The sequence below is a fragment of the Bos grunniens genome, chromosome 13, assembly GCF_055505025.1.
Source record: "Bos grunniens cultivar Pamir isolate PY7600 chromosome 13, Bosgru_T2T1.0, whole genome shotgun sequence".
NCBI classification, from domain to species: domain Eukaryota; kingdom Metazoa; phylum Chordata; class Mammalia; order Artiodactyla; family Bovidae; genus Bos; species Bos grunniens.
Window position 1 is genome coordinate 51,998,575 of NC_141177.1, and position 16,836 is coordinate 52,015,410.

Consider the following 16,836-nt stretch of genomic DNA (forward strand, 5'->3'; position numbering starts at 1 on the left):
TTACATGGGGATATCCAATAGTTCCCAATAGCATTTGTTGAAAGCCAGTCACTTCTTAAGCAAGGAGACTCTTATATTTAGGTAGGTATTTGATTCATTTTGTATTATTTTTTTCTATATAATGTAAAGTCTGGGTCCAACTTCATTCTTTTACATGGGGATATCCAATAGTTCCCAATAGCATTTGTTAAAAATCAGTCACTTCTTAAGCAAGGAGACTCTTATATTTAGGTAGGTATTTGATTCATTTTGTATTATTTTCTTCTACATAATGTAAAGTCTGGGTCCAACTTCATTCTTTTACATGGGGATATCCAATAGTTCCCAATAGCATTTGTTGAAAGCCAGTCACTTCGTAAGCAAGGAGAGTTTTAGTGGATGTTTCCAAAGACATTTGCTACTGTTTCAAAGGTCAGATAGGTAATGATTAAGTTGTGCATCACTTAGAGGTAGATTTTGACCTCTCACAAGTTGAAGAGTATTGAAGATCTAAGATCATTTACATCCCTCAGGAAGAAAAAAATAACGTAGGCTTCCAGGGCAAAGAAGAAAGGACTGAAAAGTGTGGGACAATCCACAGGTCAGAGTACAGCTGCAGGCTTGGTTCTCTGGACTCCCACGCTCGGCCGGGAGAGCAGCCTCCCTGCTTCCTGACGACCCAGGAGGCTGGTGAGGAACATGTCCTCACTTTTTCTTGGGAGTTTGGTTATTTTATTGACGTTTGCTGCATCATACAGTGAAGATGGAGGATTTGCGCTGCAGAGACAAAAAAGAAATATTGACCTCCAACAGTAAGTACACACGTGGGTCATTTCTGCTGATGGACTTGGGTGGCTCCTCATCAGTTTTCACAAATAACCAGATAAGCCAAGGTATAATTTTTCTAAAGAAAAAAAGATGATATTAAAAACAAACCAGGAAAAACAGTTGAGTTGATGTATGGAAGTACCTTTTTATACACAAACTCTTCATTTATCCCTTGGCAAATTAGGCAAGGATGCAGTTTACTAGGAGGCATATCCAGGAAATTTGCAAAGAAAGAAATGACAAGTGAGCAGGGAAAATTCAGCTGAGATGACCACAAAGCAAAAGTGTATGCAGTCCATAGCTATTGAGTGAGAAACTTTGTTCTCTAGACTTAAAAAACTGCATGTGATAATTACTGATGCATTCTCTGGCTTGGATTATGTAGGCCTCGAATGACAGCAGAGAGGGGAAACTTGGTGTTTCTTACTGGATCAGCTCAAAACATTGAATTTAGAACTGGATCCCTGGGGAGAATTAAATTAAATGATGAGGATGTCGGCGAGTGTTTCCATCAGGTAATACACTGGAAACATACTGAAGTAGTTTTGTTTATTCATACTGAAAAGGCCTATGTTAATCTGCACTTTCCTGAGCACAGGGAACATGACTGAGGTGAAACAACTCCATGTAGGAAACAATGCCCTGGGGTTAATGATGGGTACGGGACATAGTGCTAGCAGGAGGTGGCTCACTGTGTGGACTTATGTATTCCAGCCCAGAGAGGGTGCAGAGGGTGATACTGAGGCTGTTTCACAAGGGGACCAGGGATGGAGGGGGACCATAGAAAGATGTAGATGCGATCAGTTTATTTTTGCCACAGAACAGAATTGGCCAGTTATCCTATCCTGCTTACTGAATGTTTTCAGTGCTTATTGTTTGTTACGTCATACAGGTCTATTGATCATCATGTTAGGAGCTAGCATTTAGAGTTCATTATGGACTCTGCACTGTGCTCAGCACTTTATGTGTATTATCTCATCTAACCCTCATGGCTGCCTATGAGGTGGGCTTTATCGCTACCCCATCTGTAAGGGAGATAGAGGAACCCTCCCTACAGCACCTCAGCAATGTATCCAAGGACATATGTTAAATGGCTGAGCCAAGATTTAAAACCCAGTCTCCTTCTAAGTCAGGCCTCTTAAAAAGCATTCTAAACTGTTATTATGGGGAAAAAAGGCAAACAGAAAATTCCTTGATACCTTATTACTGAAAGGGTAAATGGAATTATGCCATGGCTATTTTAGTCTGGTGTTTATTATACATGGCATTGTTCTGTTTTTTTTTTTTTTTAATAATAATGGTAAGGCCTTAGGGCTTGAAATAGAATACTACCCAAATTTAAACATTTTATTCTTATATACATAATTTTTTCACTAGCATTCTCTTCCTCCTTCTCTTCTCCCTTCATTTTCTTCTCCTTTTTTAAAAAAAATCAGATCCAGAAAAACAAAGATGATATTACAAACTTAAAAAGAACTACAGTCGGTCTGCCTCAAAATATTTCTAATCAAATCCATCAGCTTGATTCCAAGGTAAGTCTGACATCCACATCCTTGGGACAAATGGGTTCTCCTTAATTCAACTTTGTAAGTAATCATTTTTGCAGAAGATATACCAATTTTGTATCCTCCTTAAAAATGTAGTGTTATAATTATGGACTTTTTGGTTAAATGACCCAGCCCTAATGGAGGAGGTAGAGGTGTGATGGGCAGAGGTTGGAAATCCTGTGACAAGAGCTTGCAGCATAAGTTGGCTCTGCTCACGTTCTGATAGCCACCTCCTTATTGATGAGGTGGATGGGTCACCATCGCTCAGGAAAATTCCCAGGGTCACCATGCACAGACAGTCAATGAATCAACTTATCATTGTGTTGTACTTCTGTTTTTAAAAATATCCATGCAATGGAAGAGAGAAGGAAGGAAGGGAAGCCTGGAGGGGAGAGAAAAGGGGAGAGAAAAGAGGAGGGGAAAGGCAATTAGACAAGGAGCAAACAGATAAAGTGAAGGCACTAGGGAAACAGGTAACAGAGTAACGTGGCACACGACGCGCCTTTGCTCCAGCTAATGGATGTTTTCTCTTCCCAACTGCTAGCTTGCGGATCTTGAGAGAAAACTCCAAAGCTTACAGCAGGTGAGTCCTATAACTACGAGACAGGCAGCATCTTTCACTGAAAATACACTAGAATCGCTGATGGAGCTGGTATTTTTTTTTTTTTTTTAATTTCATTTATTTATTTTGGCTGCGCTGGGTCTTCTTTGCTGCGTGGGCTTTTCTCTAGTTGCGGGGAGCTGGAGGTTCTCTAGTTGTGGTGTGCAGATTTCTCACTTTGATGGCTTCTCTTGTTGCAGAGCTAGGGCTCTAGGGTGTGAGGGCTTCAGAAGTCATGACACATGGGCTTAGCTGCATGTGCCATGGCATGTGGCATGTGGGAATCTTCCTAGACCAGGGATTGAATCTGTGTGTCCTGCTTTGGCAGGCAGATCCTCTACCACTGAGCCACCAGGGAAGTCCAAATAGAGCCAGTATCCTTAAGGTGAATGGATGATCAATATCAAGGGCTTTGCTCTTCGCATAATTTAATTCTTATCACAATCAAAAACGGTTTTTTTATGAGCATGTAGTCCATGGAGTCACTAAGAGTTGGACACGACTGAGCAACTTCACTTTCACTTTTCACTTTCATGCAATGGAGAAGGAAATGGCAACCCCAGTCCGGTGTTCTTGCCTTGAGAATCCCAGGGACGGGGGAGCCTGGTGGGTTACCATCTATGGGGTCGCACAGAGTCGGACACGACTGAAGTGACTTAGCAGCAGCAGCAGTTGATTTACAATGTTATGTTAGTTTCTGCCATACAGCAAAGTGAATCAGTTGTATGTGTGTATATATACTCTTTTTTAGATTCTTTTCCCATTTAGGCCATTACAGAGTATTGAGTAAAGTTCTCTGTGCTATACAGTAGGTCTTTATTAGCTATCTGTTTTATATATATTAATAACAGTGTGTATATGTCAATCCCAATCTCCCAATTATCCCTACCCATCTTTCCCTCCTGGTAACCATAAGATTGTTTTCTTCATCTGTGAGTCTATTTCTGATTTGTAAGGTCGTTTAATTCTCATCACACATCATGCTTCCCAGGACACATGAGGAAAGTGAGTCTCAGAGAGATGAAGCTCACTGAGCATGTGAAGTCCTCTGACTCTCAGTTCAGCTGTCCACGTGCTCTTCCTCTTTGCTATCATTTTTTAAACCATATAATGTCAGGCTTAAGTGTGCTGGAGCTGGTCAGCTAGTGACCACCCAACTTGCTTATTCTGGCATCCACGACTCAGTTTTCAAAGGGCTCACGTTTTCTCTAACATTGAACTTAGAGTCTAGGCTGTATCTCAGAATATTCCAGATCTTCTTAAAAGTATATCTTCTGGTGATTAAATTTGAACAATTTCTTAGAATAAACCATCCATAACTTTACTGCATGCTTGTAATTTTAGACTTCTCATCCCTTTTGTAGGGAGCTGATATTTTTAAGACTTTCAAGGGAGCCATAACCTTCCACACAGAGAAATGCATAGAAAGTCCCCATGTTTTAAATTTTGAATAAAAGTAAGAGGATTCCAGGTTCAGAGTCCCTGCTCTCATATTCTTGGTCTGTTTTTGATTATTCTTCAAATGTCCTCTACTCTGTTGTTTTAATTTTGGTGGACAAGTTTGCACATTCCTTTTCCTGGCTTTGATAAGAAATTGCCCTTTCTGCCTTTATCTTCTTAGAGAGTAGTTGAATAAATTAAAATGAGCAAGACAAACAGTAGTTCTCAGTCTCCTAGAGTGTTTCTTTATTCCTGCCAAAGGTCAAGAACTGGAGGCCATAGTCCAGTTAGCTGGGACTGGCCTCCCTCTGCCCATCCCCCCAGGAAGAGTGTTTAGTAACTCTGGAGTAGAAATACCTCCATGCCTTTGGATGCCTAAAGTCCCATAGTTTCTACTGTCTTTCTCCTGACTGCTCACTGACTATTTACTGCTGGGTCCCCATGGGCTTCTGAGCTTTTAATCCCCGCCCAGTGTTGTCTTACATGCCAGAAAAACCTCCAGTGAGTTTGTGGTTAATTTTCTTAACAGTGTCCTTTGATGAACAGGACTAATTGTGGTACTGGCACAGAGAGACAGAAAAATGAAAGAAAACAGAGTCCAGAAGGAGACCCCCAAATGTATGGGCACCTGACTTATCACAAAGGTGGAGAGAGAATGGGCTTTGCTCCACATGGTGCTGAGTCAGCTTGCCATTCTCTGCTCTCAGTTTCATCTGCAAACAGAGGGAAAAGACTTGATTTTCTCTCCGAGAAAATCAAATATTTTACCAAATATTTTTCAAAAATGTAAAGAATAATTTGCCCCATTTTAATTTTTAAAACCGAGAATTAGACTAACATTAGGTGAAATTAATGGGATAGCTGTCCTTGCATAATCACTTGTCCTCTCTAAAGATGTTTTCTCTGCCCCAAAGGCATTTCAAAGCTTACAAGGTGGGAACTAGTAGCTGATGGAGGGTAGGATTCCCCAGGTTCCAGAGACAAAGGCAGGTCTCTGTGTATGACTCTGGTCTGAAAGCAGTCATGTGAGCACAAGGCTGGAGGGTGTATTTAAGCCTCAGGCCACATTTCCCACAAAGGGTCTTGGAGTGAAAAGAGTTCAGTCGTCTTAACCCAGGGGAGGAGTGTGGGGGCAGCGAAGATGATCATATTTCAAATGCTTATCTGGAGGTATCAAAGAGAAGAACAACAGCAAAGGAACCGGAATTTCCGTTTTATTTTCTTAGTAAAATAGGAATTTCCATGTGGCTCCCACACCCACATCTTGACTCTTGCCACCATCATACGTTTGTCAGGTGAACAGTGTTTTTTCAGAGAACAGAGTGAGAACTCTCACCCCTCACTTTTGCCTCACCCATCCGTGGTTAAATGCACGTTAGTAGTGAAGGAATATGGATAGGGCTTGATAATAGTCAACACTTTTCGGTTTCTCAGAAGACAGTTGACAGGAAGAAGCATTTACATAATGGATTTAAAGTCTGGAGGAAGACCCCTCCCTCCCCCCACCAGCCAGGAGAAAAATGTGTTTTGATGTACACACCTGCTCTAAAACATGGAAAGTATGACTGTCTCGCTGACCATCCTGTCTTTGTTTCAGACACTGGACAGGAAAGTTTGCAGCAGCAATCCCTGCCAACATGGCGGAACCTGCCTCAACCTCCCCGATTCCTTTTTTTGTATGTGTCCCTCACAGTGGAAGGTGAGTCACCTAATCCTTGGTTAAAAATGATGATGAGTCAGCATCAGTGGTTTGCTTGGAATCCTCCAGACCTATTTAATTCTCCATCCAAAGTTTCTAGGATTCTGTGGTCTCCTGAGTCAGAATGAATGACACCAGGTATGCCAAGATGCGAATAGCGGCCAGCATGATTCTGTCCCCATTGGATCCTGAGCCATCTTAAGTGGGGATTTGCTGGACTAGATGCTACATGCTGTTCTGGCCAGCATGAATGGAAATTGCTCAGCATAACTAAATGAATCTTAATGTAGCCTGTGCATTTTCCTGCCCTTTTCTATTAATAATGAAAACATTCCTGACATGCGCATCCAGAAGAAATTAAGTGACTATTCCTAGGCAGAGCTCCACAGTAAGATGAAAAGTAGCCCACATAAGGATTCTTCTCCTGTGACTGGTATGATCTATGAAGAGCTCTTTGGCTCTGTTAGGCCACACCTGAGTTGTAGAAGAAGCGTGGCTGGAGATGAGTTTTAATTTTATCATATTTAGCTTTACTGTCTGTTTGTAAATCCTTGAACATGCTGTGTGACTGTTCACCCAGATGTCTTTGCAACCTGTGGCACCTGACTTCGTGCTTTATCTAAACGCAGGGTCCTCTGTGCTCTGTTGATGTTAATGAATGTGAGATTTACTCAGGGACACCCCTGGGCTGCCAGAATGGAGCCACATGTATAAACACAGCAGGGAGTTACAGGTAACTTTTTTCTTTCCTTTCCCTTTTTTTTTTTTTTAACCAATAAACATTTATTTTTCATACTCACAGGTCTGCATATAAGCTATGGTGGCTCCACCTCAGTTTGGTTTGGCCTGTGGGTCTCTTTCTTACACCAGGGCTAGAGGTACCCCAAGCTGTTGGAGGAATGTCCTTCTTAAGTCCAAGGTCAAAAGCCCCCAGAGAGTTGAACAGAAATGTGTAAAATCTCCTAGAGCTATGGCTCCAAACTCGATGTCACTTTTGCCTGCTTGTTGTTGTTTAAATTAGGGTGTGTTTTTGAAGGACTAAGACACCCCCTGGTTAAGAGTATCCAAGGTTAAGTGCCTGTATTACCAGCAAAACTAGCTGTTCTCTAGGGAAGTCACGCGGTGTTTATCTAACATACACAAAGCTGTTTCCTCAGGTGGAGAAAACCTCGTGTGACCTCAACTCTCACCCCATGAAGAAACCTGTTCCCTGTTCTCTCTCTCAGGAAGGAGGCCCCCATGGCTAGTGTAGAGTGAGGATGGCCTGGGGCAAGATAAGGCAGAGGGGTTAGTAGGAGTCAAAGCTTGAAGGGATGGCCATGGGAGAGCCTCATGTAGAAGAGGGACAGCCTGCCCCCCCTCCCCTCCCCCGCCACCCCCACATTCAGTAGCTGAGAGAGCTGATAGATCCAGTCAGGACTTCCTTCAAGCACTGTGCACAATGTCCACCATAACCAGAGCAGGGCGAACCGAGGTTTTCTTCACGTGGATAATCCTCATTGTCTTTCCTCAATTAGTCATCAGGCCCCTCATCACAATCGTCTCCCTGCTCCCATCCGCCATCTTTTCTGCTGATTGACTGTCACAGGGCTCATCCGCCGCATTCTCCCGCTCAAATCCCGCATCGCCCTCCGCAGGAAAACTTCCCTTCTCTTACAAAGCTGACTTGGACATCACAGTACCTCCACGTTCCCATCAAACTCTAGGAATATTGGTCTGTAAAGTGACACTGACTGATGTACTGTCTTGTTAAGTAATCAAGTCCAAAAACGTATGGCAGATCAATAACAAACTTCGGTTTCTGTAGTTCCTTAAAATCACTTTAAAAAAAAATCTCTAGACATTGTCTTTCCGCATATTTTGGTGGGTCTCCTATATTCTGTGATTATTAAGAGATAAAGAAATGGGTTCTGTTGTGACAGAATCTCTGTGTTTTCTCTCACTGGAATCAAGAGCAGCTATTCACTCTCTTCCAGTATCCCTGCTGTCCTATTCTTCAGTTCCTTTGTAACAACCCATTCTGTCCTTTCCAGCAAAAAAGAGTGCAGGAATTTTGTTTTTGACCTTGTCATTTATTAGCACACTGTATTCTTAAAAAGCAACCACAATCTTTCTCTTTTATTGTTGTTCCTTTAATTCTTTTACTATGATAAAAGTTTTTCCTCATTGCAAGTTACAAATTTAACTTATTCCGGCTTTTGGTGGATACGTCTTTCAGTTTCAATATCCTGCACATTGTACATCTCTGATGTCAATGAAGTATTACGTTATTAAAGAGCTTTTTGCTCTCCAAACTGTATTTCTCCTTTAAAAGAATCCCCTGATCCCTGTTTTGATAAATACTCAAGCTTGGATCCAGAATGCAAGTCTAATCTTTCAGTACCTGATTTCTATTTATGAGCATTTATTAATGAAAACTGCTGCTTGGAGATAACACTGGCAAATGATTCCTAGCCTGGATCGTTCCCACGTTCCTGACGTCGAGGAATGTCCTGGAGTTAGTTCTCACTCTCTCTCCTTTTATCATCCCTGTCTTCTGGAGTCTTGCAAGCCAGCAAAATAACAAACGTACATCAGGGAGGAAAGATCCATAGATCAAGACAAAATTGTTTTTCCTTCCAGGACAAATTTGCCTTTTTACCCCTGAAAAATGGCAATGAAAAGAAAGGTTTAAAAATTTTTTGTTGTTGTTTGTGTTCTTGACATGGTATGTGGCATCTTAGTACCCCAATCAGAGATCAAACCCATCCTCCCTGCAGTGGAAGCTTGGAGTCTTAACCGCTGGACTGCCAGGGAAGTCATGAAAAGAAAATTTTTAACACAATTATTTCCTGCATGTCAGAGGTTAATTTTTCCAGATAGAAATGAGAAGGAAGGAGGGAGGAAAGGAGGCGGGGAGAGAAAGAGAGAGAGAGAGTGCACACGAGCAAGTGAGTGAGCAAGCGAGAAAGAACAATTTTACTTGTTGAGAGTTGCCTAAATGGCAGATTAAACTTGGTAGAGGAGTACTGAATTATTCTCTCTTGCACCATCCTATCAGAGAAAACCAAGGACTGATTGTGCTGACTCTGGAAATGATTTGGGTTTCTAGTTTCTGCCCGCCACAGGTTCCCTGGAGGACATTAGGGAGCACAGTCTTTAATCTGGTTTCTTCTTGCTGTGGGGATAGTGTGTGAAGCCTCAAGAATTCCAGCTGATTATCTCTGACCTGAATACTCTCATTCAGGCATACGGTGAAGACTTTTTGAAGGAATAAAAGAAAATAGAAATGTGTATATAAGCGTAAGATTAAAAGGTTGTTTTGTGGAATCTATGTGGAATGAAACAGAGCCCTTTGATACTTTCTCGAGTTCTGTTCTTTATGGGAGGTTAAGTCTTTGTTAATCAGTAGCTTCCTTGAGATTAGAAACTCCTTCAGGAAACTTCTGGGAACAGTTGCTGAAGACATACTTGAGCCCTTGTTGAATAATCTGCAGTGGGCAGTTTGCTCTGGATTTTGCAGCCTCCTTCAGTCCCTAACTCTTGTGGGAGACAAAGGAGTCTTTATTTAAAGGGATTAATAACTTTTTTTGGTAAAGACCTTCGAAAGATAAGTGAAGTGAAGTGAAGTGAAGTTGCTCAGTCATGTCCAACTCTTTGCGACCCAGTGGACTGTAGCCCACCAGGCTCCTCCATCCATGGGATTCTCCAGGCAAGAATACTGGAGTGGGTTGCCATTTCCTTCTCCAGGGGATCTTCCCAACCCAGGGATCAAACCCAGGTCTCCTGCATTGCAGGCAGACGCTTAACCTCTGAGCCACCAGGAGAGTTCGAAAGATAAAGCACTATGCAAATACTAGTTCACTGAAAGCCCCATTTCACAGAAAAATTTCTGATAAAAATTCTCTTATTTTTTTAAACTTTTGATTTTATTTTGGAGTATAGCTAATTAACAATGTTGTGATAGTTTCAGGTGGACAGCAAAGGGACTCAGACATTTACATGTACTCAGCCATGTACATGTATCCATTCTCCCCCTAAACTAAAAATTGATTTTTGGAATCATGAGAATACAGCAAGGACAACCACTGTCTGTTTCCCCCAACTCCTGGGGCTCCCAATCTTTTTCCAAGTGCTCAGGCAGCTAACCGATAATATTTTGCCACTGCTCAATATGTTTTTACCTCTTTATTCTGAAGAATTGATTCTTACTGTTTCCTGCTGACTGTGGGTTTAAAACAGCCCATGGGATCCACATTTGCCTGCATAGATGGTGCCTGTTATATACTTCCAGCTCAGATCTAGAAGGCTTTATAGAAAAAAAGAAGTTAAATTTGTTGTTTGTTTTTTCTCCAGGAACACAATGGTGATTATCATATTTTATTTTACTTATTTTCATTTTTATCACTAGTGGGTTTTAAAATAGGCAGAGCTTAAACAATGAGAATCATCTGGTTTTAGCTCAGATGGAATGGAGTTAGATATTAAACATATGACCTCTTTTAGTTAGTCAATTATATTAATATTGAACCATAGACTGTAACACAAGTTAAACTATGACCATGGAAGTATGTGTGACCTCGTCTCAATGGCCAAATGTACTTGCAGTGTTTTTCAAGACAGAACCATCCCCCCCCCCTTTTTTTTTTCTACTGGAACCAAATCAGCAATAGAAAGTCATTACAAAAGTTACTTCTTCAGTTCAGTTCAGTTCAATCGCTCAGTCGTGTCCGACTCTTTGTGACCCCATGAATCGCAGCACTCCAGGCCTCCCTGTCTATCACCAACTCCCAGAGTTCACTCAAACTCACATCCATCAAGTTGGTGATGCCATCCAGCCATCTCATCCTCTGGCGTCCCTTTCTCCTCCTGCCCCCAATCCTTCCCAGCATCAGAGTCTTTTCCAATGAATCAACTCTTCGCATGAGGTGGCCAAAGTACTGGAGTTTCAGCTTTAGCATCATTCCTTCCAAAGAAATCCCAGGGCTGATCTCCTTCAGAATGGACTGGTTGGATCTCCTTGCAGTCCAAGGGACTCTCAAGAGTCTTCTCCAACACCACAGTTCAAAAGCATCAATTCTTCGGCGCTCAGCCTTCTTCACAGTCCAACTCTCACATCCATACATGACCACAGGAAAAACCATAGCCTTGACTAGACGAACCTTTGTTGGCAAAGTAATGTCTCTGCTTTTGAATATGCTATCTAGGTTGGTCATAACTTTCCTTCCAAGGAGTAAGCGTCTTTTAATTTCATGGCTGCAGTCACCATATGCAGTGATTTTGGAGCCCCAAAAAATAAAGTCTGACACTGTTTCCACTGTTTCCCCATCTATTTCCCATGAACTGATGGGACCGGATGCCATGATCTTCGTTTTCTGAATGTTGAGCTTTAAGCCAACTTTTTCACTCTCCACTTTCACTTTCATCAAGAGGCTTTTTAGTTCCTCTTCACTTTCTGCCATAAGGGTGGTGTCATCTGCATGTCTGAGGTTATTGATATTTCTCCCGGCAATCTTGATTCCAGCTTGTGTTTCTTCCAGTCCGGCGTTTCTCATGATGTACTCTACATATAAGTTAAATAAGCAGGGTGACAATATACAGCCTTGACGTACTCCTTTTCCTATTTGGAACCAGTCTGTTGTTTCATGTCCAGTTCTAACTGTTGCTTCCTGACCTGCATACAAATTTCTCAAGAGGCAGATCAGGTAGTCTGGTATTCCCATCTCTTTCAGAATTTTCCACAGTTTATTATGATCCACACAGTCGAAGGCTTTGGCATAGTCAATAAAGCAGAAATAGATGTTTTTCTGGAACTCTCTTGCTTTTTCCATGATCCAGCGGATGTTGGCAATTTGATCTCTGGTTCCTCTGCCTTTTCTAAAACCAGCTTGAACATCAGGAAGTTCACGGTTCACATATTGCTGAAGCCTGGCTTGGAGAATTTTGAGCATTACTCCACTAGCGTGTGAGATGAGTGCATTTGTGCAGTAGTTTGAGCATTCTTTGGCATTGCCTTTCTTTGGGATTGGAATGAAAACTGACCTTTTCCAGTCCTGTGGCCACTGCTGAGTTTTCCAAATTTGCTGGCATATTGAGTGCAGCACTTTCACAGCATCATCTTTCAGGATTTGGAATAGCTCAACTGGAATTCTATCACCTCCACTAGCTTTGTTCATAGTGATGCTTTCTAAGGCCCACTTGACTTCACAAGAGGGCATAAAATTCACTACTCTGTTTCTTTAAGGGCATATCTAGACACCTTGAGAATTTATTAATACATTTTGCATGTAAACACTGTTGTGTTAAAGGATATATAAAAAGGGAAAGTATTCAACTAACTCTCCCTTTCAGAAGGTGGGAATGTGATGTGGAAAAACAGTAGTACAGGAGTAACACTATCTTAGGTGTAAATTTATCTTCTGCCAATTGCTAATCCTGTGCCTTGGGCAATTTGAACCATGCCAATAAAATGGGATTAAAAATGCTTGTCTTTAAGTATCATAGTGAGGAAATTGCTAGTGTACCTGGCTTTCTTCTTCCTTTCAGCTTTCTACTTCTCACCTTGCTGTTGTTGAGTCACTAAATTGTGTCCGACTCAATAAGTTGTCTCTGACTCTTTGCAACCCCATGGACTACAGCACACCAGGCTTTCCTGTCCTTAACTATCTCCTGAAGTTTGCTCATATTCATGTCCACTGAGTTGGAGATGCTATCTAACCATCTCATCTTCTGTTACTTCATCACCCTTTCTCCTCTTGCCTCAATCTTTCCCAGCATCAGGGTATTTTCCAATGAGTTGGCTCTTCACCAAAGTATTGGAGCTTCTCACCTTATCTAAACTTAAATGAGAGAAGTATACTGTAGCTGTTTAGGGAGACCTGTAGGATTAAAATTTACTCCTCTCCGAATAACAATAGCAAGGGAGAAGGAAAAGAGAGATAAAGAGGGAGGATTTAACTGCAGGTCCTTGAACCAAAATCTCTGCTCAAATCTCTAGTCCTTTTCCAATAATAAAGCATTTAGTGATAAGATAAACACAATTTCCTGAGCACTTCCTGCAGGAAAATGCCTTTAGACCCCAAGGTGAAAATAGAGCTCATAGCTTGACACTATTAATTTACAAGAAATGGAGGCAGAGGGAGTTATTATTACATTGTCTCAGGTGAAGAGTTAACAAGTAGCATCAAGATTTAAACCAAGGCTATCCTGTCCTGTGGGGTCTTGAATACTCAGACTTCTCATGCATCAGAGACTCAGAAAGCTAGCAGGAGTTGGTTTAAAGATTAAAAAAATTTATTTTTGGTGAGTGCAGATGCTGGTAAGATAAACTTTTAGCAAGGAAGCCACCAGGTTCAAATCCTCACATATGTGAAGAAATGGTCTAAGTCCTATCACCTCCAAGAGTCTAATTAAATTCTCAGAATGCTCTGCATAAGGATGGGAGAGTGAATGAGAAAAGGGAAGAGAATATGGGAGGGGAAGTATGGAAAATGAGAAGAAGATAAATAGCTATGGGGAAGGAATGAGTAATTGAATTCCTTTTTAAGTGTAATCATGTATTGCTATTAATCTCTGACCTTGTCTTAATGAGAAAGGCAACCTTGGAATGTTCAGAAATGTAATTTATTAATGGAACAGCTTTTACTCAATTATGTATTGATGTTGTGAGTTGCAGGGCTTCCCAGGTGGTGCTAATGATAAAGAACCCGCCTGCCAATGCAGGAGGCATAAAAGACACGGGCTTGATCCCTGGGTTGGGAAGATCTCCTGGAGGAGAGCATGGCAACCCACTCCAGTACTTTTGCCTCAAGAATCCCATGCACAGAGGAGCCTTGGCAGGCTACAGTCCATAGGGTCACAAAGAGTGGGACATAACTGAAGCAACTTATCATGCACACATGTTGTGAATTGCATGGGATATACTTACAACAAAAAAGTATTTATCTGAAATCCAAATTTTAAGCTAGGCATCCTATATCTTTATTTGCTGGGTCTGGCAACCCTACTTGGTTAGCCTGAATGGTATTCACCACACTCTTAACCCTCCATTTCCAGCCACATTCACTGATCTCTTTCTTCCTTAAAACCTACTCAGAGATGCCACCCAATGGTTGTTTCTGGGGCCTCCATGGCTACACCAAGTTCTGTGCCCAGAGTGAGGCCCCTGGTGCTTCTCCAACAGCCAAACTCTCCTTTGCCTTGCTGCCAGTCACATGTTTGTTTTTACCCATGGACATCAGCTGAGCTTTTTGTGCCTCAACGTGTATTTTTAAAAAAATAATTAATCAGTGGCTGTGCTGGGTCTTCCTTGCTGTGCTTTCTCTAGTTGCACCGAATGGGGACTACTCTAGTTGCAGTGCGAGGTCTTCTCATTGCGGGGGCTTCTCTTGTTGCAGAGCACAGGCTCTGGCACTCGGGCTTCAGTAGTTGTGGTGCACAGGCTTAGCTGCTCCGAGCCATGTGGGATCTTCCCAGACCGTGGATCCAACCCCGTGTCCCCTGCATTGGCAGGCAGATTCTTAACAGCTTGGGGGAAATCCTCAACACATATCACTAAAAGAGCTTCTTTACCTGGTAGAGTGACCCCTTTGCCAGAACACTCAGAAACTAGTTCACAGTCCATGGCCACACAGGTCCTCGTTCCTTGACTCTGACCCTTGGCCCCAGTGGCCAACACAGTTCAAGTTAGGCAAACAGTACCAACCAGACCTGACTCTCACCCCATCAGCTGTGCTCAGATGTGTAAATAAGCTCTGTGACTTCTCTGCCTCTTCCCTTTTCCCCAGCTGCTGTCTCACACCATCCATATTCCTTTTGAATCTGCAGGGTAGATATAAAACTAACTTAGCAACTTTAAGATTGCGATGGTTTAAAACAACTTTTATTCAGTCACTAAGTCATGCATGACTCTTTGTGACGCCATGAACTGCAACATGCCAGGGTTCCCTGTCTTTCACTATCTCTTGGAGTTTGCTCAAACTCATGTCCATTGAGTCAGTGATGCCATCCAACCATCTCATTCCCTATCACCCCTCTTCTCCTCCTGCTGTCAATCTTTCCTAGCATCAAGGTCTTTTCCAAAAGAGTCAGCTCTTTGCATCAGGTGGTAAAAGTATTGGAGCTTCATCTTCAGCATCAGTCCTTCCAATGGATATTCAGGGTTGATCTCCTTTAGGACTGACTGTCCCTTACTGTCCAAGGGACTCACGAGAGTCTTCTCCAGCACCACAGTTCAAAAGCATCAATTTTTCAGTGCTCAGCTTTCTTTTTGGTCCAACTCTCACATCTATACATGATTACTGAAAAAACCATAGCTTTGACTATATGGACATTTGTTGGCAAATTGATGTCTCTACTTTTTAACATGCTGTCTAGGTTTGTCATAGCTTTTCTTCCAAGGAGCAAGCCTTGCTTGTTTGATTATTACTGAATTGAAATCTTAGGACAAAACAGCTAGGCTAGCTTGAAAGTGAAAGTGAAGTCACTCAGTCATGTCTGACTCTTTGCGACCCCATGGATGGTAACCTACCAGGCTCCGCAGTCCGTGGGATTTTCAAGATAAGAATACTGGAGTGAGCTGCCATTTCCTTCTCCAGGGGATCTATCTTAGGTGTTATGTAATAAATACATCTTGTGAGTGGCTATGTAAGAACTGTTACTATGTTAACTTATCTCTTATGGAGAGAAGAAATGTGGCCTTTGCAATATGATTATCATCATCAAAGATTCTGAGATGTGGATATACCACTGCCCATGGGGTTATACAAACCTAGAGTATATTCGAGAATTTACCCATTTGGTCAAGGTCACCTGTGCTCACTGGAGGAGCCAGCTGGGTGGCCGATGAATGGACACGATGATCCCTACCGTCCTGAATGAACTCTATCCCCCTTAGTTCATAGCTGTCTGACCTGTGACAGTGCTGTTTGACCTGATAGCAGAAGAATTTATAGAGGTAGTTGTGCCCTCTCATCTCGTATTTGAGATGACAGCACATTTACTTGATCTGCCACTTCAAGAGGAGCAGAGTGACTTTCTTCTAAGACTCCAGCCAGTAAATCTGGTTTTCTGGTTTATGATTCTATGTGCATATCACTGACCTGCAATCAGAATTATTGTTAATTTTTTAACTGATGCTAAGAAACGGGTCCTGAGTTGTGCTTTGTGTGACCAACAGTTGTCTCTGCTCACCTGAGACCCACGGCCCCCAGTGTGCATCCAAATATGATGACTGTGAGGGGGGTTCCAAGGCGCGCTGCGTGCACGGCATCTGCGAGGATCTGGTCCGAGTGAAGGCTGGAGAGGTGGGTCCCTTGCAGAGTGGGCCCTCTCGGGGATGGCGGGGGGAGGCTGGTTATTAGTTCCTCATTCTCTGTAGCTGTGTGTATACACACAGGACCCTGTGGGGCTGCAGAGGGGAGTCACGTCCTGCCTTTCAGCTGGGCTCAGATGAGGAAGGTGATGAGGGTTGTCCATAAGAAAGCAGAAAACGACTTCAGAGGCTGATTTCATTAAATTACTCATGTTTTTATTATTTGCCCATGACTCTCGCTGTGAGACATGATCTTCTCTTGGCCTTGTGAGTTTTAACAATGACAAGATATGGAAACACAAAAGTCCTGCCCTTGTTTGTGACATTCACTTTTAAGGAGCCTGCGTTTGTCCTGGCCCCAGAGCCCCTTTGAGCCCACTTCTCTAAGTATCCCTTGTGCTGACCTTAATTCCTGGCCCAGAGGTCCTCCAGCCCTGGCCCAGTTGGCCCT

At 42.4% G+C, this 16,836-nt stretch overlaps 1 protein-coding gene across 1 annotated transcript in view; it reads left to right on the top strand.

Moving 5' to 3' along the window:
• Positions 1-473: 473 nt before the first annotated feature.
• The window catches only part of CUBN (cubilin), a 259,434-nt gene continuing 243,071 nt past the window's right edge, over positions 474-16,836 (top strand). The window contains exons 1-7 of the mRNA XM_086334167.1: positions 474-791; positions 1,193-1,322; positions 2,244-2,339; positions 2,899-2,937; positions 5,993-6,094; positions 6,724-6,827; positions 16,251-16,377. Coding sequence (XP_086190293.1) covers positions 679-791; positions 1,193-1,322; positions 2,244-2,339; positions 2,899-2,937; positions 5,993-6,094; positions 6,724-6,827; positions 16,251-16,377 — 711 coding nt within the window. The 5' untranslated portion in view covers positions 474-678. The remainder of the gene's footprint in view (positions 792-1,192; positions 1,323-2,243; positions 2,340-2,898; positions 2,938-5,992; positions 6,095-6,723; positions 6,828-16,250; positions 16,378-16,836) is intronic.